Source organism: Salvia splendens, chromosome 15 (genome assembly GCF_004379255.2).
Source record: "Salvia splendens isolate huo1 chromosome 15, SspV2, whole genome shotgun sequence".
Classification (NCBI taxonomy): Eukaryota; Viridiplantae; Streptophyta; class Magnoliopsida; order Lamiales; family Lamiaceae; genus Salvia; species Salvia splendens.
In genome coordinates this window covers 11,691,161-11,714,995 of record NC_056046.1, presented here as the reverse complement: position 1 = coordinate 11,714,995, position 23,835 = coordinate 11,691,161, and the positions used below count along the sequence as shown (strand labels likewise).

General features: G+C 35.5%; 2 protein-coding genes and 1 non-coding gene across 4 annotated transcripts; 2 read left to right on the top strand and 1 right to left on the bottom strand.

Moving 5' to 3' along the window:
- The first annotated feature begins 4,170 nt into the window (after positions 1–4,170).
- Positions 4,171–9,350, top strand: LOC121767633 (uncharacterized protein At2g02148-like). Its single transcript, XM_042163958.1, has 8 exons — positions 4,171–4,540; positions 5,012–5,135; positions 5,224–5,562; positions 5,993–6,155; positions 7,461–7,584; positions 7,679–7,744; positions 8,405–8,605; positions 9,086–9,350. Exons 1-8 carry the CDS (start codon positions 4,367–4,369, stop codon positions 9,185–9,187), a joined length of 1,293 nt encoding a protein of 430 aa, XP_042019892.1. The 5' UTR covers positions 4,171–4,366; the 3' UTR covers positions 9,188–9,350.
- A 45-nt stretch (positions 9,351–9,395) lies between these two features.
- Positions 9,396–13,247, bottom strand: LOC121767634 (putative Myb family transcription factor At1g14600). 2 transcript variants are annotated; one of them, XM_042163961.1, is made up of 6 exons: positions 12,501–13,247; positions 12,311–12,387; positions 12,204–12,240; positions 11,777–11,852; positions 11,486–11,642; positions 9,396–9,691 (listed from the first exon to the last, which is right to left on the bottom strand). In XM_042163961.1, the coding sequence occupies exons 1-6, from the start codon at positions 12,640–12,642 to the stop codon at positions 9,479–9,481; spliced, it is 702 nt and encodes a 233-aa protein (XP_042019895.1). In that variant the 5' UTR covers positions 12,643–13,247; the 3' UTR covers positions 9,396–9,478. The 2 variants fall into 2 exon arrangements, with proteins under 2 accessions (XP_042019895.1, XP_042019894.1); XM_042163960.1 differs by having other exon boundaries at positions 11,777–11,870; positions 12,501–13,246.
- A 4,150-nt stretch (positions 13,248–17,397) lies between these two features.
- On the top strand, positions 17,398–17,502 carry LOC121769621. The gene has a single exon (XR_006043641.1). It is a non-coding gene; the product is annotated as a U6 spliceosomal RNA (small nuclear RNA).
- The last annotated feature ends 6,333 nt before the right edge of the window (positions 17,503–23,835 follow it).

Below are 23,835 nucleotides of genomic sequence, written 5' to 3'. Positions count from 1 at the left end.
TTTTTCTATTTTTGTACTAGCCAATAGATATCATTCCTTGTTTGTACTGCACTTTTTTTTTGTTCCGGATTTAGGAGAGACGCATGACCCTCATGCGTCTCTTTTTAATGAGACGCATGACTCTCATGCGTCTGATATAGAGACGCATGAAAGTCATGCGTCTCTCTTTTTTTTCCGTTTAATTTTAACGACGCATGAGCGTCATGCGTCTCTATAAATGACGCATGAGACTCATGCGTCTTTTATTTTTTTTAAATTCCACCGACGACGCATGAGAATCATGCGTCTTATAGAGAGACGCATGAGACTCATGCGTCTCTAACTTGCTTAAATCTGCAAATCCAGCCAGAATAGGCAGACTACAAGAGAGAAAGAGAGGAAGGGAAAAATTGGCGATTTCTTGGCGATTCCCGTCGTATTTCGGTAAGTTTCCTTCAATCTTTCAACATTGCTCCCTTATTTGTTGTTTATATGCATACTTGGGTTGTTCCCTCTTTCATGAGTTTATTTGAAATGTGATTTTTTTGCATATTTAAGACGGACGGGTCTTCGGGTCCATACAATAAATGTCCGGTAGAACTTGAAGTCGCCATCTAGTATAAGTACATATTCACAAAACAACAATTACAAACTCACAATGGCATGTACAAATAACATAATATAACAAGAGAACAACGAGTGATATGATTGCAAGTGTAATGAGTTAGGTTATTTGTTATAAACCCTAATTTACAACCAAAATCACAACATCAATCATCTAAAACATACCAATATTATACAATAGCATGAATTTAGCCACTAAAATCCATTACAATTAACTAAACAACAAAAAAATCAAACAAATTGGAGCTATTTGTTATAAACCCTAATTTACAAATATTAGGGGAAATCTAATCAATCTATTCAAATTAACAACAAATAAGGAAGGAAGGTAGAAGGATTGAACGAAACTTACCGGAACACGAGTGGAAATCGCCTTCTTCGCCGAATCAGAAAGAAAAATCGCCACCAAGTTTCGCCTCTCTGCGTCGTGAATGAGCTACTGCCTGCGCTGGTGTTTTAATTCGAAGTTAGAGGCGCATGAGTCTCATGCGTCTCTCTATAAGACGCATGATGCTCATGCGTCGTCGGTGGAATTTAAAAAAAATAAAAGACGCATGAGTCTCATGCGTCATTTATAGAGACGCATGACGCTCATGCGTCGTTAAAATAAAACGGAAAAAAAATAGAGACGCATGACTTTCATGCGTCTCATTAAAAAGAGACGCATGAGGGTCATGCGTCTCTCCTAAATCCGGAACATAAAAAAAGTGCAGTACAAACAAGGAATGATATCTTTTGTCTAGTACAAAAGAAGAAAAAACCCTTATTTTTGGGGAATCAAACCTAAATTCGAGATTTTGAACTTTAATAAACCCAGAATTTCCTATTTAGAGATATACTACTATATGGTTGTGGATTTTAAAAGTGATGATCTATTAAAAACTTGATGATCCTACGCGTGATTTTGGAGTCTGTTTCAGTTACAATATGTTGAAATTAATTTGTGCATCTATCTATTTATGTAATTCAACCATTGATGTATTAAGTTTATTTTTTGATTCATGTATATCAAATTCAAACTAGATTCATGTTTAGATATTTTGTAATCTTTATCATTTTATTCAATTAAAATATTCATATTCACATCTAGCTAAATATCATATTATATTCTCTCTAATATTAACGTGCTACAATACGAGTATTATCATTTCTCATACGACCCTGGCTTTATCCAACAAATGGTAGTACCAGTAGACTTATTATTAGACATGACACCAAACATTTTCATATTTTCTTAATATTTTAAATCAAGTTTAGATATTTGAAAGATAATATCTCGATTGCTAATCAATCAAATGATGACTAAATTTTTGTCTCAAGATATATAGGATGTTTATGGTGAAAGATGGATTTCCATAACCACCAACACAGCAAATATGAAGGGGGTTGGAGTCAAAATCAACGTAACGACTATAAGAAGAATGTGAATAAAGATACAAGTGTCGTGAGATTCATTCTACAAGGGCGCCTGAGTAAACTCATATATTCAAGGATTTATGATGTCAAACTGAGCCAAATAAGATTGGAATATGACAAAAGGATTACGACAATGTTAATAAAGAAAGATGGTGAAACTATCCAAATCTATCTTACTCTCGAGTAGCCAAAATCGTGAATCAAATTAAAAGACTTGGAGAAGTGATTGAACAAACGAAAATACGAAGTTAGAAAGTACTTTGGAGTCTTCCACCAAAATACGGTGACATGGGATTTATTAACATATACTCTACATGATCTCACACGCTCTCTTCCCATGTATGAAGAAAGAATTGGTAGGTCTTCAAATCAATCTTTAGAGCAAGTGTTTGGGTCGATAAATTTCTCAAACTCAAAATGTGAACTCAAACAACCAAGAAATGAGACGAGTAGTGTTGTCAGGGTTCGAGCCAGAGACGTGAGCTGAGTCAATAGTAGCTTGTTGTCATTGGAAACTAGTCGTTGTAACGGTTAGTTTGTTATTTTTGAACTGTTATATTGAGTTGGGATATAAGATCAGGAAAATAGAATATGGAAAGTTCAGTTTGAGATCAAGAGCCTAACTTGGCGATTAGATTAGGCATTTCATTTTGTATTCTTGTTGCGCATACATTTTAGCTTCTCCATTGTAATTTGTGTGACACACGAATAAAGATCTTTTCTCCTGGTTTAGTAGACGTAGATCGATATATCAAACTACGTAAATTCTTGTGTCGTTTTTTGGTTCTTAGCCGATCATTTTCTTGATTGATTCGTAACAAGTAGCACGAACAACCAATGACCATGATAGGAAGCGAATATACAACCAAGAACTGAGGAAAGAATGCCAAGAACACATTATGTACGTGGTTTGGTTACAAGAACCTACGTCCATGAAAGAATGAGAGATTTCCTTTATTAATCGCACCAACAAAACAAACAGAGATGCATCAGCTTAATCACAAACCGTTGCTAGAACAGAATCAAAGCCATGCAATGTATCACTCAAACACTCGATTGAATATTGATACAAAACGATGTCTCTTTGCGGTGTACACTCAATTCTATGTGAAGACAACTAACTTCGGATACTTGATTGAATGAGTTGCTCGAGCCTCTGATCATTTTATATACTCCCACATAGTGTTGTTTTTTTGCCATAAAAGGAAATGGCTCACTTATAGTGAGACGGAGGGAGTATTTATTTTAGTGAACTTCAAATTAGCTCCTTGGAAAATGGAGTTCACACCTTTTAGGTCGCCGAACTCGAAAAATATTATCATAAGTCTCTAAATAATTACTCCCTCCGTCCCAACTTAAGAGTCCTGTTTTGTCATTTCCGTTTATCCCAACTTAAGAGTCTTATTCCACATTTACCATAAATGGTAGGTAGGCCTCACATTCCACTAACTTATTTCATTCACATTTTATTATAAAAGTAATATATATAAGTGAGACTCATATTCCACTAACTTGTTCAATCCACTTTTCTTTACATTTCTTAAAACTCGTGCCCTAATTAATTACGACTTTTAAGTTGGGACGAAGGGAGTATTACTATATCACATTGCAGGTTACTTAATTTTCCTATTTTGCCCCTACACTAACTTGTTCAATCCACTTTTCTTTACATTTCTTAAAACTCGTGCCCTAACTAATTACGACTTTTAAGTTGGGACGAAGGGAGTATTACTATATCACATTGCAGGTTACTTAATTTTCCTATTTTGCCCCTACACCCCTTAAAAGCATAATTAGTCTAAATTCATTTGTAATATTTAAATTTATATTTAACATTATTTAAATATATTATTTTTTTAGTTTTATTTTGCATGTCACTGTCTCATTTCACTCTATTAATTTATATCTCCTCTGTTCCAATAAAGATGATTCGTTTTTTATGCAGTACAGAAATTTATGTAATTTTATTTTATGTATTTAGTAAAAAAATAAAGTAAAAATAAATATATTTTAATTTTAGTAATAATTATTTTTGTTGAGACGAGTGTATTTGGTGGGACAAAGGGCGTAGTAAAAAAGTAGGTGTAATATGTGGAAAATTGAAAAGAAAACATTATTTAATTTGATAAAGCATATATAGCGAATCACCGTACCTCTCGCGACCTACTGGTTTGGAACTTGGGAGGCAGGAGGGTTTCGGCGGCGCCAGGTTCGGACTGAGCTTCGGAAATCCCGGAACCTGCACTTGTAGACATCACTCACTGATCTGGATAGCCGTTAAATTTTTCCTCCTTCGTTTCCCTCCATTTTCTCTGATTTCCGCTGTTAGGGTTTTAAGCTGCTGCCGATGGGGAGCAGACTTCCCGTGGAGCACTACGATTTGTCATCCGCCGCCGCCGCCGCCGCCGCTGCCGCCAACTCCTACATCGGAACCTCATTGCACGATCCCAATTCCGGGGATGAAGCCGCCGCCGATCATGTTACCGACGATAACGACGACCGCTCCTCCGCTGTCGCCAGTGTTAGTACTAAACCAGTGGAGTTTTTTCTTATGGTCGTGGTGATGAGACTTCTTCCATTCTTGATTTCGTGAAAAGGGACAGTTTTTATTTCAATTTAAATTTTTCAATGATGATAATGTTTAATCTGTGAATTTCATCTGGGAAACTCATGTACGAGAAGTCAATTTTTATGGAGAAGATTCTCTTTTGCCACCACCATATCGACTCCCTGTTTTTCCTTATCCTCGTTAAAGTTTATTGAACTGCTAAAACATATGTGCTGTTTTACATGAACAAATTTTGTTGAAGTGTTCGTGTATATATCAAATTATTGTGGCACTGACAAGCTTTTTTCTGCTCACTTTATTTATCATAATATTGAATTGACTATGATGTTATCTGTTTGAATTTTTCTCCATAATAATGTTGCCTACTTCATGGTGTCATATTACTATACAACATTCTCATTTTTTGTTGTTTGAATGATGTAGGACTGCATGCGCGAGCCTTACCAAAGCTCTTTGCCACTTCACAGCATGGGTGTGGAGGACGAGAGGAGTAGTCTTGAAAATAATGGATCATCATGTGGTCCCTACTCAAATTTGACAATTGATGGTGACATTTGTGTTCCCTATAATTACCAAGTATTTGAAGTCATTTAGGATAACCTAATGTCAATCTAACACTGGTACCCTGTTGCCAGATGTTTCGCCTATTGAAACCGCTAGGGCAAGGTTTATGGACGTCGTCGTGAATCATTTTATTGATCCACATGTTATTGAGATGTCAGATTATGACACTGATTACATGGTGCAGCAATCGTCACAAGAAAGCAAGAGGAAGTCCAAAGAGATTCGATATGAAGGCGATGCACGCTATGCTTTGCCACTAATGTATATTGCTAATCTATATGAAACACTAGTGAATGAAGTTAACACGAGATTATCATCAATGAGTGGCATCCGCGAGAAGACCATTGGTGTTGCCCTTGAAGCTGCTGGTGGATTGTATAGAAAGCTTGCAAAGAAATTTCCTAGAAAAGGTGTGATTTGTTTTACTGTTTATGAGTCAGAATAAACCGAATTTTGAAGTTTCCTTCTGGAAATTTGAGAAGGTGCAATTAGTGTATTAAATTCTTTTCCATGTTGCATAGTGTCTTTGGCTTCTCTAGAATCCTTGCCTGTCGCATAGATGTACTGGATATATGGAGGGGGTTTTTTTGGAGTGCAGTTTGAATAGGCCATTTCCTTCCCGAGAGTTCAAAAAAAGAGAACATTATTTATGTGAATTAGGAGAGCTGGATACGGCACCGAGTCAAAGATGGAATAGTGGATCTATTACATTTACTTGCCTGTTACTCCTTCTACATGGTTTATTTTGAATGCTTGGAGACTGGCCTTTCTCTCTCGGAGATGGAGAATTATGGAGTTGGTAGTCCTGGAAACTGTCTCATGTTGATATGCTACTTGTAGGTACTTGTATGTTTAAGAGAAGGGAGCTAGCGACTTCATTTGAAACAAGATCGAAGTTTCCCGAATTGGTGATACAGGAGGAGAAGCGTGTGCGCTTTGTGGTGGTCAATGGCTTAGCTATCGTTGAAAAACCAACCAAAGTTGGTATTGATGATGCTGAGTGGTATGTTATCAGTTAACTGTCCTGCCCTAGGAAAACTAGTTCTAGTGAATATTTAAGTCCCAGCTATGTTTTTTGAGCTTGATAAATGTGGTATATTTCTCTGACCCATATATCAGTATTTTCTATCCATAGAAAGTATGTGTTTACCCTGTCTAGATATAATTTACTTAAAGTTCTAGTAGTTGATATTCTTTCAAGGATTAATTTGTCATTACCTGAACATGTGGGCAGCATTTGCGATCTTGGATGCTTAATATTTACTTGGTTTCATTACTTTTATCATTCTTTGTCAGGTCACTGAATATAGAGTGGTTTTTGAGAGTTTCGTCAAATTAGTTAAATACGTAAATACACCTTATTTTCCAAAATGTTTTGTTAGATATAAGTGAGGGACAAAGTGATGTCATCTTCTGGTTCATAACATATATGTTATGGTATAAGTAAAACTTTAGAAAATATAGTACAATACCCATAATTGATTAGAAATTATTTGAAACTGAGAATGCATGATAGAAGTGTATATTGGGGAACCATGATCAAAATAACAAGTACTCCGTATTAGGAAAATCATTGAATGATGGAAACCACAATCTGCTCCAACAAAACAAAAGCTCCTTGTGCTTGTGTATTAAGTAATCAAAAGTTGGTTTTCCACAATAAATGTATCCTGAAAAATTATTCATTGAAAGAATTTGATTCTTTGTGTTGAGTATTTAACTTTTGGACCGTTTAATTGTTTTATGAAGGGTTGCAGCTCAAATTCTTAAATTGTTTGAATTCAAAAAACAGGGGAGTGATTATATGGGGAAACTGAGTGATATCTTATGCCCCTGCCTTTAATATGTAAATGTCTGGTAGCACCCCAAGATGGTAGTAGCACAGGACAGAGGACTAGACTAACTGAAAATTGTAGATTTTAGAAGAATTTAGTATTTTAATGCATCATGAGTAAAATCATAAGAAAAATCATTTGAATATTGATATTTTTAAGGAACTTAGAATTGAATAAAGAAATGGTTTCAATGCATCATGGGAGTTTGAGTGAAATCATATTTTGTTCTACTATGTGAGTATACTGGAACTCCTTACAGTACATTTACATTCATTATGTTATCGCTCGTTAGTTGTGACTAATTTACATGAATATTTTTCAGAAATACTTATAATGGTTCAAATTGATCTTAGTTTTTGTACTTATGCGGTAGCACATCCCATTGTCTCAATTTCAAATGTTACTTATATTCCGTATGCTTTGAGGAAGATGACAGTCACTGTTGACCATCTACTGTACAATATCTGAAATAGGTTTAAGAGGCTGACTGGACGGAATGAAGTTGCTGTTTTTGCTAGAGACTACAAATTTTATGCTCCAAGGCACAAGTATAGGCGTGCTGTGTCAAATTCTAACTCCAATATGCCTTGTTTGCCTGTAAGCTATACAGAATTCTTTGAGTTAAAATGTCATTTCTGGCCTCACCATTTTAATGGTTGTATCAAATTTAAACTCCAAGCATACTTTTCAGGCATTCCCTAGTCCTGAAAATTCTTCTTCAATGGCGACTTCTCAAGGCTATCGAGCAGCAAACGAAGTGAGATATTCTTTATATTGGTAACTGGGTTGCATTCATTTTTCACGTGACTAGAGTTTGATGTATGTGCTGTATCATTTCGGTTGTCTTGTTAGTGCTGCATTTCATCCTTGTTTTCTGTCTGGGGGATGATAAAGAAGCATGATAGTAAAATTATTTCAGTGAAATACTGAAATCAATTATCATGGATATGATGAATTTATATTGTTTATTTCCATATACATCTACTGTCTAATTAAAGCTTTAGAAGATTTTAAATCAGCCTATTCAGGTGGAGCCTTTGATTGGAAAATCACAGGAGGAACAGATGCATCTATCTATTAACCAATGATGAATTATATGTTAATGATCTTTGGTTGAAAATGTTTGTAGTGTACTATATCATACAAAGATCTAATGATATATCCTAAAACTTTGCCGTCAATGAAAATGTATAAATGGGAATTTCTTTGAGCTTGTACTGTTTATAGTTCTATTTCTTTTAAATTAATTGACTATATCTGTCCTTATATTGGCTTTAATGTCAATTAGAAAAAGACTTGGTCATTACTTTTTATATTTATAGATGTTAAAGAGCATCTTCATGTTTTTCTTTTCATTTGATTCATTAGCCAAGGATTAAATTTGTCTGATAATATTCTGTAAATACTTGCACATCAGGCTCAGTTTCATCCTATGCACGAGGGGCATAACAATTCTATCAATCACAGTTCCCATTCGACTCACTATATGCTCAGCCAACAGTGTATTCCCCCACCTCAGTTGCCTGAAATGGTTCACAACCAGCAGCCATCATCGGCCCTCAACCATATAGCTTCTCTACAGTCTCTTGGTCACGTTGGAGGACGTCTGCATGTTATGGTGAGTTTCGTTCTTACTCAATTTCTCCACTTTCCACCTAATATTCAAGTTTACAATGGCCTTGTCTCACTTTGATTTATCTGGATTTATGTTTTCTAATAATGCATCCTCCTCTCCGTGTGTGAGTTGGTAAAGAGGTAATACCCGAGGCCAAAGGTAACGGGTGTCATCCGTGGCGCAGCCCTTTAAATTCATATTCATTTACCCATAAAAAGGTGGTGCATTCTCCTCTTGTTGCTACTAAAATCTTTCCACTGCTTTGTAAAACTGATCCGAACCATAGACCATAACTACGCAGACCTTCTTTCCATAAAAAGTTACACCTGCGAACCCTATGGTAATAACATAATTCATACATGTTAACACTTCCTCTAGGTTTCTGTGGTGCCACATGCAATCCATTCTTGATTTTGGAGAAGTTTTATTACTACATATGAAGAGCATTACTTGATGTTGTAATTTTCTTTGTTGTGGTTTCAGCCAACAAGTCCGGCAAAGTTTTGCGACGAATGTGGAGTTCCGTATCTCAGGGAGACCTCAAAGTTCTGCTCTGAATGTGGTACCAAGAGGTTAGGGACTTAGAGTCTTGAAATCCCCAGTCAAAGTGTGTACAAATATTCATCCCCATTTGCCTTCTCCCAACTCCAAATCGTAACTTCATAATGTTAACTTCGAAATGTTGTGTAACCTCAGCAACGTATCCTCATTAGTTTTATACTAAGTACTATATAGGATATTTGGAGCACTGAGTTCGTAACTTGGAAGACATTGTGTCTAGGTCACATCAAAGTCGAAGACAGTATAAATAAGCAACAAATACTTGTGAAATACTAACATAAATGAAAAGAAAAAGGAAATTTGATTAAAGGAAGGTCAAGCAATGGATAGATCAAGGTTTATTCCAGGGAATTCATGGGAAGAATTAGAAGAAATGGCATCACTGATCTCAGTGGTACAAGACACAGACACATTACTTTTCTGGAGGTTATCTGCAATTGGATTGTGCGAAGCCAGACACAGTGACAATTCACATCCATCTTCATTCCCACTACTAAACTGCTCCATCTTGCATATCCCCTTCTGCAACTACATTTACACACAAAAAACAGAATTTAAAATTTAAAATTGATGAACCAAATATAGCAAGAACATGGGTGAAATGTAAGAATAAATAAGCCATCCACTATTTCTGTATGTAATACAGATACTCCATCCAGTCCAAATAAAGATTCATGACTTTTGATTACACACCAGTTTTAAAATTTATTAGGTGAAATATGTGATGAGCGGATAAAGCTGATAAAGTAAATAAGAGTGCAAAAGAAAAAGGGTTAGTGGTGGAATAATGTCAATAAAAATACTACTACTACTACTTAGTTAAATTTACATTGTTATATGCAATAAAATAGAAAAATACTTAAAAACCTAGAGTGCACTTTTACCTATTACTTACATGAGTGTATTAACAAAACAGATTTGGAGTAATATTTTTAAATTTCAATTTGATTAAAATTACAACCACCAACATGTCTAAAAGAATAGAGTCCTAAACAGGTAGACAAAATATTAGCCAAAGCTAGAGAGTTTAAAAAGTTTTACCTAGTGAATTTATTGATGAAGGTATAAATAAATCTTGTACATAATAATATTCACCTCATCCCAGCTAAGTTCACTCAACACTTTTGGGCACATAAATTAGAAATTGTGTTCAAAAGTAAGAGAAAAAAAATAAGAAAGAATTATGGAATGTTTTGTTTTTTTAAAAAAAATTAAATGAGTTAAATTAATAGGGATAGGGATGTTTATTTGATGGTCCATTTAAATTAATACAGTAGTACGAATTTCAGTGTATTAAATATGGGCTACCGAAGACCACCTATTTTTTTAGCATTGGTATTTTCAGCAGACAAAACTGCACGGAGGGGGACAAGGTTTATATATGGCTTATTTATTTCTTCATAATATGAAGGGAGACAAAATCAATATATTGCACAGTTTTGATTCTGTGATTGAGCTACATCAAAATGTTCCCCAAAATTAAATCAACTATTACTATTATAAAAATAGATTACTACTAATAAGTTTTGATGCATCCACAATACAATCTCTTTTTAAAATTTAATGATAATTTGGTACACATTATATATGTTGCAATATATATATATATAAGACAAAAAACTATGGTTTTTGTATCTAATTCAATTTTTCATGCAGGCCAAAATTATATAGAAACTCTTAATAAACTCTGAATTCATATACTATAATTTATCTGTTTATACATGTATACAATTTATTATTTGAATTCATAAACTTTTATAAAGGCATTAACATTCCACTTTGATAGTACAACCAAATTATGGACCACGTCAATAAACCTTGCAATAAGTGATGTATGTAATTTTTAAATCTAATACTGTTACGAGACATATTATACAGAACTTAAAATAAAAGGTATGGAGTACTAACTTAAAATTTCATGATGTACAAGAACAATCCATGCAACAAAATGAAACACAAATTCAACATGCCCAAAAATCCTTGATTGAATTATTAATTTTTTTTTCTTACCGACGTAATTTTTTTGTCTTTGATTATCTATTAGTAGTATCTTATTTCAATTATGTATTTTTCTAAAATTAAGTAGTAGTGCTAGCGAAAGAAGCAGAAAAAGGAGAATGGCAAGAAAAACGAGATAAAGAATATTGACCAACGCTCATAAATAATCTACCAACTTTAGAAATATGCACACATATATATGCAAGAAGTCATTCATCCTCAACCACCAAAACCAACTTTGCTCATGCACTTTCCCCTAAATCATCCAACTCCTTTTCAAACCCAAACCTTTGATATGAGAGAGAGAGAGGTCATTGATTATACCTTGAAAAAGTCAGAATGCAGGAGCAGTACATCGGCAGTAGTGGCAGAAGAAGGGTTTTCATTTTCTTTATCCTTTATTCCAACTTTCTCACCCATGTAATCATCATCTCCGTACGGATTCCTTTGGCTGCATTCTTCCACTTTCCCCACTCTCGCTCTACACACCCCAACACCAACATTTGTAATTATAACTGAAAAGGAACTTGTAAAAAATCCATATCCTTCTTGTTTTTCACTACCACCTCCTTCTCGAAATCTGAGAGTAATTTATTAGAGATAAAAAGTGGTCACCTTTTTGCAGGAGAGAGAAACATCAGCTGTTGTCGTTCATCGCAACAGTGTTTCCTTTGCTGTGAAATGCTCATCTCTGGGAACACATTTGAAACTTGAGACATTGTATGTATTAGTACAATTAATAGAATTAGGGTGTGAATTGAATTAAATGAAATGTGATGAAGCAGAGAATTTGAATAAATGAGGGTTGTAGTATTCCTTGGATATATGCCATAATTAGAAGACTTGGTGGGGTTGTGTTTCTTCACATGAAATGCCATAAAAATGGGATGTTATTCATAAATGAAGTGGTTACATCCTTCCAATTCCATTTCCATAAAAGATAGTATATGCGGGAATTTTATGACTAGTATTACTGAATTTTCAGAAGATTATTCAACACACACAATATTATATATGTATATATATATATATATATATATACCTTGTCTGGCAACTTCAGTCTTCATGCTTCTGTACATCTACATGAACAAATTATGGAGAAAGTAAATTCAAATGAATAAAATGTGGATTAAGATGGTGGATTTGAACCTGTAGATGGCTTTTGACATGAGATATGGTGAGGCCTCTCACTTCCATCAATTGAAGAACCAATTTAGGGGTTGCTTCTGCAAAAACACACACAAACCAAAATTAAACAAAATCATAAACAATTACTACTCCTAAATTAAAAATCTCTCTCTCTCTCTCTCTCTAGAAATGAAGAAGAGGAGTAACGCACTGTCTTGGCCGCCAAGGCGGTCAACGGCGTGGACGAAGCAGTGGTGGAGATCGGGAGTCCATCGCAGGCGCGGAACCTTTGATCTTACGTACTGCCTCACGCCATGATTCCTTCCGATGCCGCCGTAGCTACCGCTACCCATTCTGATTCTCGATCGAGGGAGATTTGATTTTGTGGCACCTGAGGATTGGGATACTTCAATTGCGACCTGCTTTAATCGAAGGGAACAAAAGGAAGGAATTCTCGCCTCTTCTGACCCCAATCCAGTTTAAATAATCAAATTCATAAATAGGAGAGAGAGAGAGAGAAGGAGAAGGCGTGGAAAAAATAAATAGGGTAGGAAGAGGAGTATGCACAGCACAGCTACAGCTGCAAAATTCCTGCTAGTGAAAGTACTGTGTAGAGAGAGAGAGGTATATCTATAATTCTATATGTATGTATGTATATGTGTGAAGGGGGAGGAAATGCAGCAAAGCAAAAGGGAATTGAAAAGAAAAGGAATATCACGAGGCATCTGATCTTCTTCTCCGCACGAAATCATTACCAAAATACAAATACCAACTGCTGCGCTGCAACACTCTGCTGCTCCTTTGACTATTTTCTCCCTCCCTCTCTCTAACATCTTTACTTGCTTTGCCATCATCACTAAACTACACATTTCTTCTTCATTTCTATAACCACTCCTTTTTGACATCTTATTCTCATTCAATTTTGTAATTTTTTTGGTAATGTTATGCAATAATAAATGTGTACGTATATCAGTGTTAGAATTTTCAGTGGAATGATAATTTGTTTCAAGCGGTGAAGGTCTTTATATATATATAGAAAAGTTTATAAATGAAATCCACAACAACTCTTTTCCCAGGGTCTAACGTAATAATAATATAATAATTATTTTGTTTAGGGCATCATTAACCCGTCCCCATTTCCGGCCCCAAGTCCCCTCCACGTCATCATTCCTCTACAGTTGCGGCCCAGGCCCCAACTGCTGTAACCCTGCAGGTTGCGGCCCGGGCTGCAACTAATAAATGACACTATTCACAACTCCAACCTATTTAACTCGTAAACGCAATTCGTTGAACAATTGAAACCGGGAAAATGCATTGTTCATTAGAAATTAACATTAAGACGAAGCAAATTTGAAATACAAGAAACCCGGGCCACGACTACTACTTCTTCATTTGGGCGCGAAGGTAGGCAATCATCTCACGGTGCAACTCGATCTCCTCGTCCGACATCTTCGATGTATCCCTCGATGTCAACTCCGTCAGCTGGCTCATCCGCTATGTAATATTCATCTCCGACAAAGTGTCGGTCATCTTATCCAGAGACAGATTGGTCAGCGGTGGCACAATAGCGGAGTTGCTCGCAGCTGCCTTCCCCTTTGCTTTCCTCTTGGCCGCCTTTGTTCCTATCGGGCGGCTCTGAATGCTAGGAGAGGAGCAGAAGACATCGTCGTCCGTCACGTTGAGGTCGATCGCCGGACCTCCTTCGCTCGAAGAGTAGTTTCCGGAGGCGGAAACTTTGGTTCTCTTCGCCGCACCTGTTGCCGCCGGCTCGGCACCGCTGGTGTACTTCGGGCTCTTCTCGACGAGCTTCCAAACTTCGAAGTACTTGAAGGTCTTCTTCCCGTCAGTGAAGAACGCATCCTTCGCCTTCTCGACGAGGTCCGCCTTGTTGTACCCGCTCGGCCACATACGGACTACGTTGGCCCACTTTCTGTTCCACTTGCTCATATCCGCCTGGACCCGACCCCAATGCTTGCGCAGCTTCACGTAGCTACGCTCGATTGACCCTTTCGGACGGCCAGCGTTATATTTCTGCGCAATCCGCTCCCAAAAAGCCTTGCCGGTCTGCTAGTTGCCGATGATAGGATCCTCGGCGACATCGATGTAGTTCCTCGCAAGCCACAATGTCTCGTGCGGAGTGTACTTCTTCGGCCCATCCTCCTCCCTGACCTTCTCCTTTCCCCGTTCTTGAGCGGGCTCCATATCACTGAGCTCGAAATCTTCGGTGTTGACCGGCGATGTAATGTCGACGTTGCTACCGACTCCCGGACTAGGCTGTGTCTGCGATGGTTGCGACGACGGTATGTACCAATTGTTCGAGTTAACGAACTCCTCCATCTCACGTTGATCGTTGTTGAACCAATCCATTGGCGCCGAAAAAAAAGGGTATAATAGAGTATTGAAATGGAACGCGGGATTGAAATGGATGGAACGCAAGCTCGTATTTATAGACATCGAATTAAAAAAAAAATGGATTTGCGGCCCGGCCCGAAGAGCGTGTAACGCTGGGCCGGGCCGCGGGACATGCGGCCCGTCACTGTGCAACCCCGTCCCGGGCCGGGACGCGGGACGCTCACCAGGCCGGGAACGCGGCCCCGGGACCGGCCTGGGCCGTGACTCGCCTCCGTGTAACGCATGGGACGGGCCGGGACTCGTGATTTGCGGCCCGGCCCGACGCGTTACAGATGCTCTTAGCCACACAACTACTTTCCTATCCGCGGATAAGAACTATATTTTTCCATTTTGTCCTGTCCGGATAAGAATCAAGTTTTTCCATTTTGTTCTCTTTACTACGAATAAGAGTCTCAATTCATTTTTACTATAAATGATAATAGATCATATATTCCACTAACTCATTTGACTGTTATTTCATTTAAAACTAGTAAGTATTTAATAGGTTATTGCAGACTCTGCAAAAATTGTCAAATGGGTCGGGTCAGCCCTTTCCCGGGGAGCCCAGGCTAGGTAGATGCCGAACCCTGACAAACCTTGTTTATATTTTTTTTATTTAAGTATATTAGGTGCTAAAAAATATTATATACAAAAATAAAATATATTATAACATGTATTATATATGTCTCCTTTCACTAAATTTAAACTTAAACAAACATTTTAAGTCTATTTGTTGACTTTGTAATGACATCAAATATTTTTCTAGAAGTACTCCCTCAATTTGAAGCATCTTTTTCGTCACGAGATTTTAAAAAGTTGTAATTAACGAGTTGAATGGAAAAAAAGTATGAGAAATAATGAAACAGGAGAGATAAGAGAGAGTAAGAGCATCCACAGCGGTTGAAATCCGCCGTCCGTCCATGTCAGCGGCGTGACAACCACTGCTCGGCGTTGCGCTCTTGCCACTGGCATGGCGCTGCTCGATGCATTGAGCACGTCCGTGCCAGCGAGCAGCCTACGTGTCAGCCTGTGATTGGACAACATCAATGTCGTTGGCAATTTATTTTTATTTTTTTAAAAATCAGACTTTAATTAAAAAATCCAATTAAAAATTAAAAAAAATAAAAATAAAAAATCTGGCTCCGGCGATCACCCCCCTCCCCCGGCTCCCACGGTTGAAACCCTGATTGGTTCGGTTCACAACCATTTCCTAGTCCGAAAACGGAATATTCGGCCTCTCCTCAAACCCAAGGTTCGCAAGTTCCGGGTGGCTACCGGCCTTACCCGATCGACGACCAAGATGCCCCCGAAGGACAATACGGGTGGACACCCGAACCACCCATACCTAGAGCGGGAAGGAGCGGCCCCTCTCAAACTCCTCCTCTTCCTACTCGTGGTGTCCGTACCCCGTACACTCCGGGGGAGATGGAGCAATTATTCAAAGCATACTTGTCAATCTCCGAAGATCCGGAGGTTGGCATGAACCAATCCGGTGACCATTATTGGTGGCGCATCTGTCGCCGGTACAATCAAAACCGGCCGGCTGGAACAATCGAGCGCAACGAGAGTATGGTGCGCAATGCCATATACAGAGCCAACAAAGAAATCCAAAAGTTCCAGGGGTATTACCTCCAGGAAGAGCGGTCGACGGGGAGCGGCCGAAACGAGCTTGACATCATCAGTTCCGCCGCCTTGGCGACCTACCAATCGATGAACTACAAGCCGTTCAAGTACCTCAACATTTGGCAGGAGAAACGGCTCATCCGAAGTATAGGGGAGGCGTATCATCCTCCGCTAGCTCCTCCTCCAAACGGTCGAGGTCGGTATCCCTATACGACGCCGGCTCCAAGGATGTGGCTAGCCAACTTGCCGGAGCTAACTTGGGTAGCCCCGACGCCGGCCCGAGCAGTTCCCAACACCGGCCGCAAGGAAGGAAGAAGGCAGCGGCCAACCGCCGTCGTGCCGCGACTCCATCCGCCCCCGCTCCCAAACCCGCTCCCTATGTGCCACCTCACCCCCCCACCAACTCGTTGTGGGGGATTTTGGCCCAACTCAATTTGGCCGATAGGTCAAATATGACCCCTGAGCAACTTCGATCGCATGTGGCGATGCCAAAGAACATTGGGGGTAGAGCCGGATGAATAGTCATCCACGGGGGTAATTTTTATTTTTTAGGTGTTTAATTATGTAATTTTTAATTTTTTGTAATTTGTAATATTATTCAGGTATTTTTAATGCATTTTAATTTTGTTGAAATGTTTTTATTTAAATTGAATAATAGAATGGTGGGACCCTTGAGCTTATCCTTGCGGAAGAGCACGGATGTGGGTGTTGTACTCTTGCCTAAGAGCAAGGAGTAAAAGTGGGACCGGACCCACATCCGTGCTCATTGGCACGAGCACGGATGTGGATGTTCTAAAGTACTACTTAGGAACTAACTATAATAAATTTGCCAACGAACACGGATGTGGATGCTCTAAAGTACTACTTAGGAACTAACTATAATAAATTTTAAAAATACTACTATAATTGTTCATTAGATATTGTCTGAATACCGAGACATGAGTAACATTTTTAAATGTATAATTTATGACCATCAATTTTACTTTTAACTTGGATAAATAAATATATAAAAAAACTGAATCATCCAAAAATAAATGTTGCATAAATATGGATTTGGTTGGGAATTTGTATAAGTATCAGATAATTAGTTGTTAAGTCCCTTCGGGGACATCCCGATAAAATTAGAACAATGTAGAGAAAATTAGCATGTATCATGCGCAAGAGTGACACAAATAAATTGAGAAATAGACAATTAGTAATTAATTACTAATTCTAATTATATAAGATGGGTCTATGATCGGCTAGACTAGGTTGGTTCTGAGCCTTCGATAATCACATCATGCATGATAACATATGCATAGTTGACTGATAGCATATACACGATATATGCAGCATACCTTTTATTATTGTCTAACATGCTTGGGGTACATCGAAAACTCTCAGCACCCTTTCAGGCCACCTATTTCCTATGAGCAAACAATGCCATTTTTAGGTAAGTGGGCCATGTAATTGATTTCACGAACACCTACCATCTTCGATAAATGTTATCGACCAAGTAGTAGCATATATCATGTTTTTTGGCGATTGGTCGTGAACTCGATAGTCGGTAACTTGCTATTGCATACTTCGTTGCAGACAAGTGATCAATCGCCGAGTGGCATTTTCGAACTCTCGGTGCACGTATGTCCCTGAGTGACGAGGCCTAGTAGGGTGCGTAGGACCAAGAACAACCTCTTTTTCGTGACTACTCTTCCATGCTACTACCTTTTTCTTGTTTCTCCATTTTCCATTGCGCAATTATTTGTAGTTGCTTTGGTACTTGAAAAAAATAAATACTCCACTTTTAGTTCTTTTTTTGTGCGTACAAAAAGATAGACGGTGCATGGAGGGCAAGCAAACTTATTCTAAACCTGATTCATTGGATCATTGAAAAAATCGAGCATGCTGCGCAACCACTGAACTCTCCACTTTTAAGTTCTTTTTTATGCGTACAATGAGGCTTAGATAGATATCTATTTTAGTCTACAATAATATGTAAAATTCCATATGAACCCTTGATTATCATATTATTTGTATTTGGCAGTGAATAAACTTTAAACTCTAAATATTGTACGGACTTCAAATTTTGTATAGACTATAATAGTACTATCACTTATCAATAAAAGATTGTAGGCAATATAAAATGTATTTTCGTGGAACTAGCAATGAGTAATGACCCAAAACAAAATTTGAATAATAATCGGAAGGAAGGTATACTTTTACTTCCCATATCGTATTAGCATTCATTTATTTGTTAATTAATTTGTAGGATTAATATTACAAATAATGATTTAATAAGGGAAATGGTGACGGTCTTTTTTCATCACAAATAGACTAAAATATCCTGCGAGGACCAAATGGTAATTTGGACCAAAAAAAGTTCAAAAGTACCTCTAACGATGTTACATCAAAGTCTAGGGACGTGTGAAGATGATTTTAAAGCTTAAATATTGCATTTGATATAATTTCAAGTTTAAACACAAAAGAATGAACTACAAATTTAGTCTTTAGGCAATTGAGTAATAACCTCCCATACCAAGTTAATTTTATCAACACCATTAGTCCCTGGACACAGGGTATGTTCCAGTTGGTGGAACATTTGCACTATCCTTGAACATTTTTACCCTTTTAGCTATGTTTTGAACTAAGGAAAAAATTATCCATTAACTATATATCCACTAATATGCATCATTCAAAGGGTACTTGAAATAATATTAAATTTTACGGAATACTTCATTGGGTACCTTCTTTATCATTTTTGTTTCAGTCAACTTTTTTGTTCTTTGTTTCCTTTTTTCATATATTTTTATATACCTATTAATCAAATACCCTAAATAAACGACTTATTATTGGATCAAATTTTAAACTATTTGATTTCTAAAGAAAATGTCTTGAACTTTCAACATATCAAAAAAACAACTACTTCCTCCGTCCGCCATTAGGAGTCCTATTTGAGTTCGGCACAGATTTTCAGAAATACAAAGAAAAGTGAGTGGAAAAAGATAATGAAACGTGAGATCCATTTTTATATATTAAGTTTATAGTAAAATGTGAGGAGAATGAGTTAGTGGAAAATGAGGTGAACCTACCATTTATGATAAAAGTGAATCGAGACTCCTAATAGCGGATGGACTAAAATGGTCAATCGAGACACCTAATGACGGACTGAGGGAGTAAATCATATTGGTAGTATAGTAATAAAAATAAATATATAGAAATATGTATCAACACAATTAAAATATATGCAACAAAGGGCATGATTTAATTAGTTATCGATTCACTTATTTATTGATCATCTTTTTAAATTAAGCATTGATAAAATTTGCTTAAATAAATTGCGATTTAAAATTTTTGTAATTAATTTATTTTAATATTTTAAGAATAATACATAAAAATATGAGAAAGAAGGAAAAAAAGTGAAAAATAGTTAAAACCAAAATCACAAGAAATGTATCCGATGAAGTATTTAATAAAAAGTATTTAATATAGTTTCAGGTACCATTTGAATTACATATATTAGTGGATATATAGTCAGTGAACAATTTTGTCCCTCGACTCAAAAAATAGCTAAAAGGATAAAAATATCCTGGAATAATGTTATACCATATGTCCAAAAATTATTAATACTAATAAATTATTTAGATATTGAAAAGGTTAAAATCTAATTGTCTATAAACTAAATTTATAATTCACTCAATATAAAGTTATAGTTCACTCTATAACTAAAAAAGACAAATACTCTTTAAAATTATCTTTTGGACATACAATTACAATAATTTCTTAAGCTTGTGCTTTTTCTTGTTTCTATGCGACAAAAAAGTTGAATTTGTAGATGGGGCCACACAATGAAATCAAGATACTATTCGTTCTAGTTCAACAAAGGAAAGAGAAGTTCATTTGATTTTGAATTTGAAACCATCCAAAAATATTTCTTAAGATGGGACAATCTCCTATCATGTCTAACTACACAGATACGCCTCTATTTCTGAAACGGTATCCGCAAACATCCGCAATTATAAATAAAATAAACTAGTAGACTCATAATTAGTACATTCTAAGTTGTACTCCCTCCGTAACGTGCTACTCGCACGTTTGCTTTTCGGCTCGTCACAAAGTCCTTACACTATTTATAATTTAAGTTAGAATTAATGCATTTAATTAATATGTTAGTTTAAGTTAAGAGCTCTTTTATTAAGTGATGTCTCATTACACCTAAAATTCTTTTTTAATTACACAAAAAAATCAATCCCAAATTTACGGCCTAAAATGAAAAGTGCGAGTAGCATGGGACGGAGGGAGTATAATTTATGTATTTAAATAATAAATTTAGTCACATAGTAGTATCTAATAAATGAAATACAGATTAAATAAATGGGTGGCCTCTGCTCCCTGCCCACCGCAGGCATGACCAACTCCTACTACTATTACTAATTCTACCTCTTATAATCTTAATTTGATAAAATAAGAAATAGATTGAGAAAAAAAGTGATTGAAGTGTTGTTATTAAAAAAACTGAGACACTCATTAAACAAAAAAAAATACTCCTATATATATATTTATAGATGGAAATTAATTGTACTGGGCAATATAAAATAGAATATTTATGAAATAAGTATCTACCATTAGTTAATGTTTAAGTAGATAGATATTTAAACAATCTACCTCGCTACATGTGACATTATTAATTATGTGAAACAACCATCTTCATTTTCCGTTTATTATGGAGTAGCATTTAAATATCGTTGCAATTATAGAAGTCCATTATATATCTATTTGCTTACACTTTATATCAACATAAATGCATTATATAATGTGAAAATAGCGTACCAATATTTTTACAAAAATAGATCCAATTATGTAACCTTGAGAGAAGACATTCCTCCATCCATCCCTATCGTAACGTTCTAAAAATAAGTAAGTTAGGTGCTGCATGGTCCATTTTTGGGCAATAATTAATTCATCACAATCATTGAGTATTTTCCAATATGATGTACTATCATTTTCATGTCATTTATTATGTGACACGCTCTCTTACAATATTTCACAATTTTGTACCAATATTATCGTATTTACAATACTTAACATCTCATTTACATTTAGCATGTTGGAGTACAACCGAACAATATTTGAGTTGCATAATATATCAATCAGGGCATAATTATGAAAATTTGAAAAAATAGATTAGTCTACTACTTCTTCCTCTGCCCTTAAATATTTCAATTTTTTTCGTTCTTCCGCTACAAAATATTTCACTTTGACTCCCTATGTTCCTTATTATATTGAGTCATACACTAAAATAAAAACAAATTGCTTAAGACCTATTTAATGTATTAAGAACGCTAGTTTGTGTTTTATAAATATACCACCAACACTTCAAAAACGTCCTTATTGTTGGTGTCCCAACTAAAATTAGAGGACGCAAATAGAAGTGTCCTAAAAAAGCAAAAGATTAAGTTAATTTGTCATTATTTTAGGGATGTTTCTTTTGCATCCTTGATTGTCGTTTTTTTTAAAACTTTTCAATGCAAGTAATTGCGTCTCAATTTTTTTGTCATTAAATGACAAGTTTTTTGTAGTGATATTCCTATTTCGAAAAATTCTAAGATAATTGAGTCATTTCTACATTTAGAAAAAATAATATTTTTTTCTACTTTATTCTCTTTTTATCTCTGTTACTTTATTTTATGTCTTCATCTTTTTTAAACTTCATGCCGAAAAGAAGTGACTCAATTAATAATGAACAGGTGGAGTACTATTTTTGGTAAGTAGACAACATATTTACTAACTAATTTCATTCACATTTGATTATAAAACCATATACTCCACCCGTTAACCATTATTACTTGTGTTGTATTAGTTTTTTTTCGCTCCGCCCATCAATATTTGTCACATTTACTTTTACTATCTTTGGTAATGGATATCACATTCCACTATCTAATTTCATTAACATTTTATTATAAAGAGCGAACTACGCAATTGGTCCCAGAACTATGCGTTTCGCACGCAAACGCTACCTGAACTTTAAAAATATCATGGGTAGTCCATGAACTAAGGTATAATCACATTTATGGTACCTTTCACTATTCATTATAAATTTGCACCAAAAATACCCCCAAGGCATGAAGGGTATTATTGGACTTTCATAACTAGGTACTGGATATAATATTTTCTCTCTCTCTTGAGTATTGGATATGCTATTTTCTTATAGTTCGAATATCTAAAATAAATTTTTTTAAACTCCATAATTTCATGTTTTATTTTAAAAAATCTTATAAGACTATAGAAATAAAACTATGCAGCCAACTCACACAAAACTCTTTTATAATAGAATACATAAATTAATAATTTTAATTAAAAATAATTTATTAGTATTTAAATCTTATAAGACTATAGAAATAAAACTATGCAGCCAGCTCACACAAAACTCTTTCGGTGATGTTCAAATCGACGTTGTATATTTATATAATAAGTATCTTTTTTCCTTTTGTTTTCCCATCTTTTATTTTAATAAAAACATCACTAATTAAAGAAGTTAGTTTTGTATAGATAATTAAAAATATTTGATACTTTAAAATTGGTTATTTTGTCTTAAATTTTATGAAACGAACTAAAATTTGGTTAAATATTGTGATTTAAGTAGCTGTTAATATTTCTAGCACTAAAGGTAAAAATTGACTTCAATACCATAAAATATTTGTTAATTTCTGATTTGGTCTTTTTTCTAAACATAAATAAATATGATCATTAATTAAGAAATAAGAATAAGTTAAATAACAATTAACTCTCTTTACTAAGTTGTGTAAAATATTCTAAGGGCTAGAAAAAATATAGAAAAATCAAGTGGTACTTTTCGAAAGTACTATCAAATAATTAAAGGTTGAAAATCAAAGTTATACATTCAATTGTAAGAAAGGTTGAAAATCAAAGTTATAAATTATTAATTTTAATTAAAATAATTTATTACTATTTTAAATTTAATTTTATAAAATTAAATATGATATTTAAAAATGAAACAAAATGAAGGATGAAGAAAAAGGGAAGAAGACGATAATTTTAAAATAATATCAGATTTAGAACATCATTGAATTAATATCAGATTGAAAAAGTTAAAAATGTGAAAAGACAAAATTGCCCAACAGCTCAAAAGGGCATTTTCGGGTGGAAAATAGCCAAAAGGATCAATTTCAAAATAAACCCTTAGTCCTGGGATGTCTGGCGATATTTTTAAAGTCCAGGGAGTATAGGCGAGATAAACTCATAGTCCATGAACCATTTTTGTAGTTCACTCTTTTTAATTTCTTAAAATTCAAGTCAAGTCAACTTGTGATAATTAATAACGGACAGAGGGAGTATAAAAGTAGAAACCACGTCCACTAATTTTGTATACTCACTTTTATTTATAAAGTCAAATAATTTCTAAAATTTGAACTAATAAAAAATGAGCTATCTATTTTGAAACGGGTGAAGGACTAGTTTTTATTCTAATACTAGTATTTTGAAACGGGTGAAGGCCTAGTTTTTATTCTAACACTAGTAATTTATTAGATGTTGGA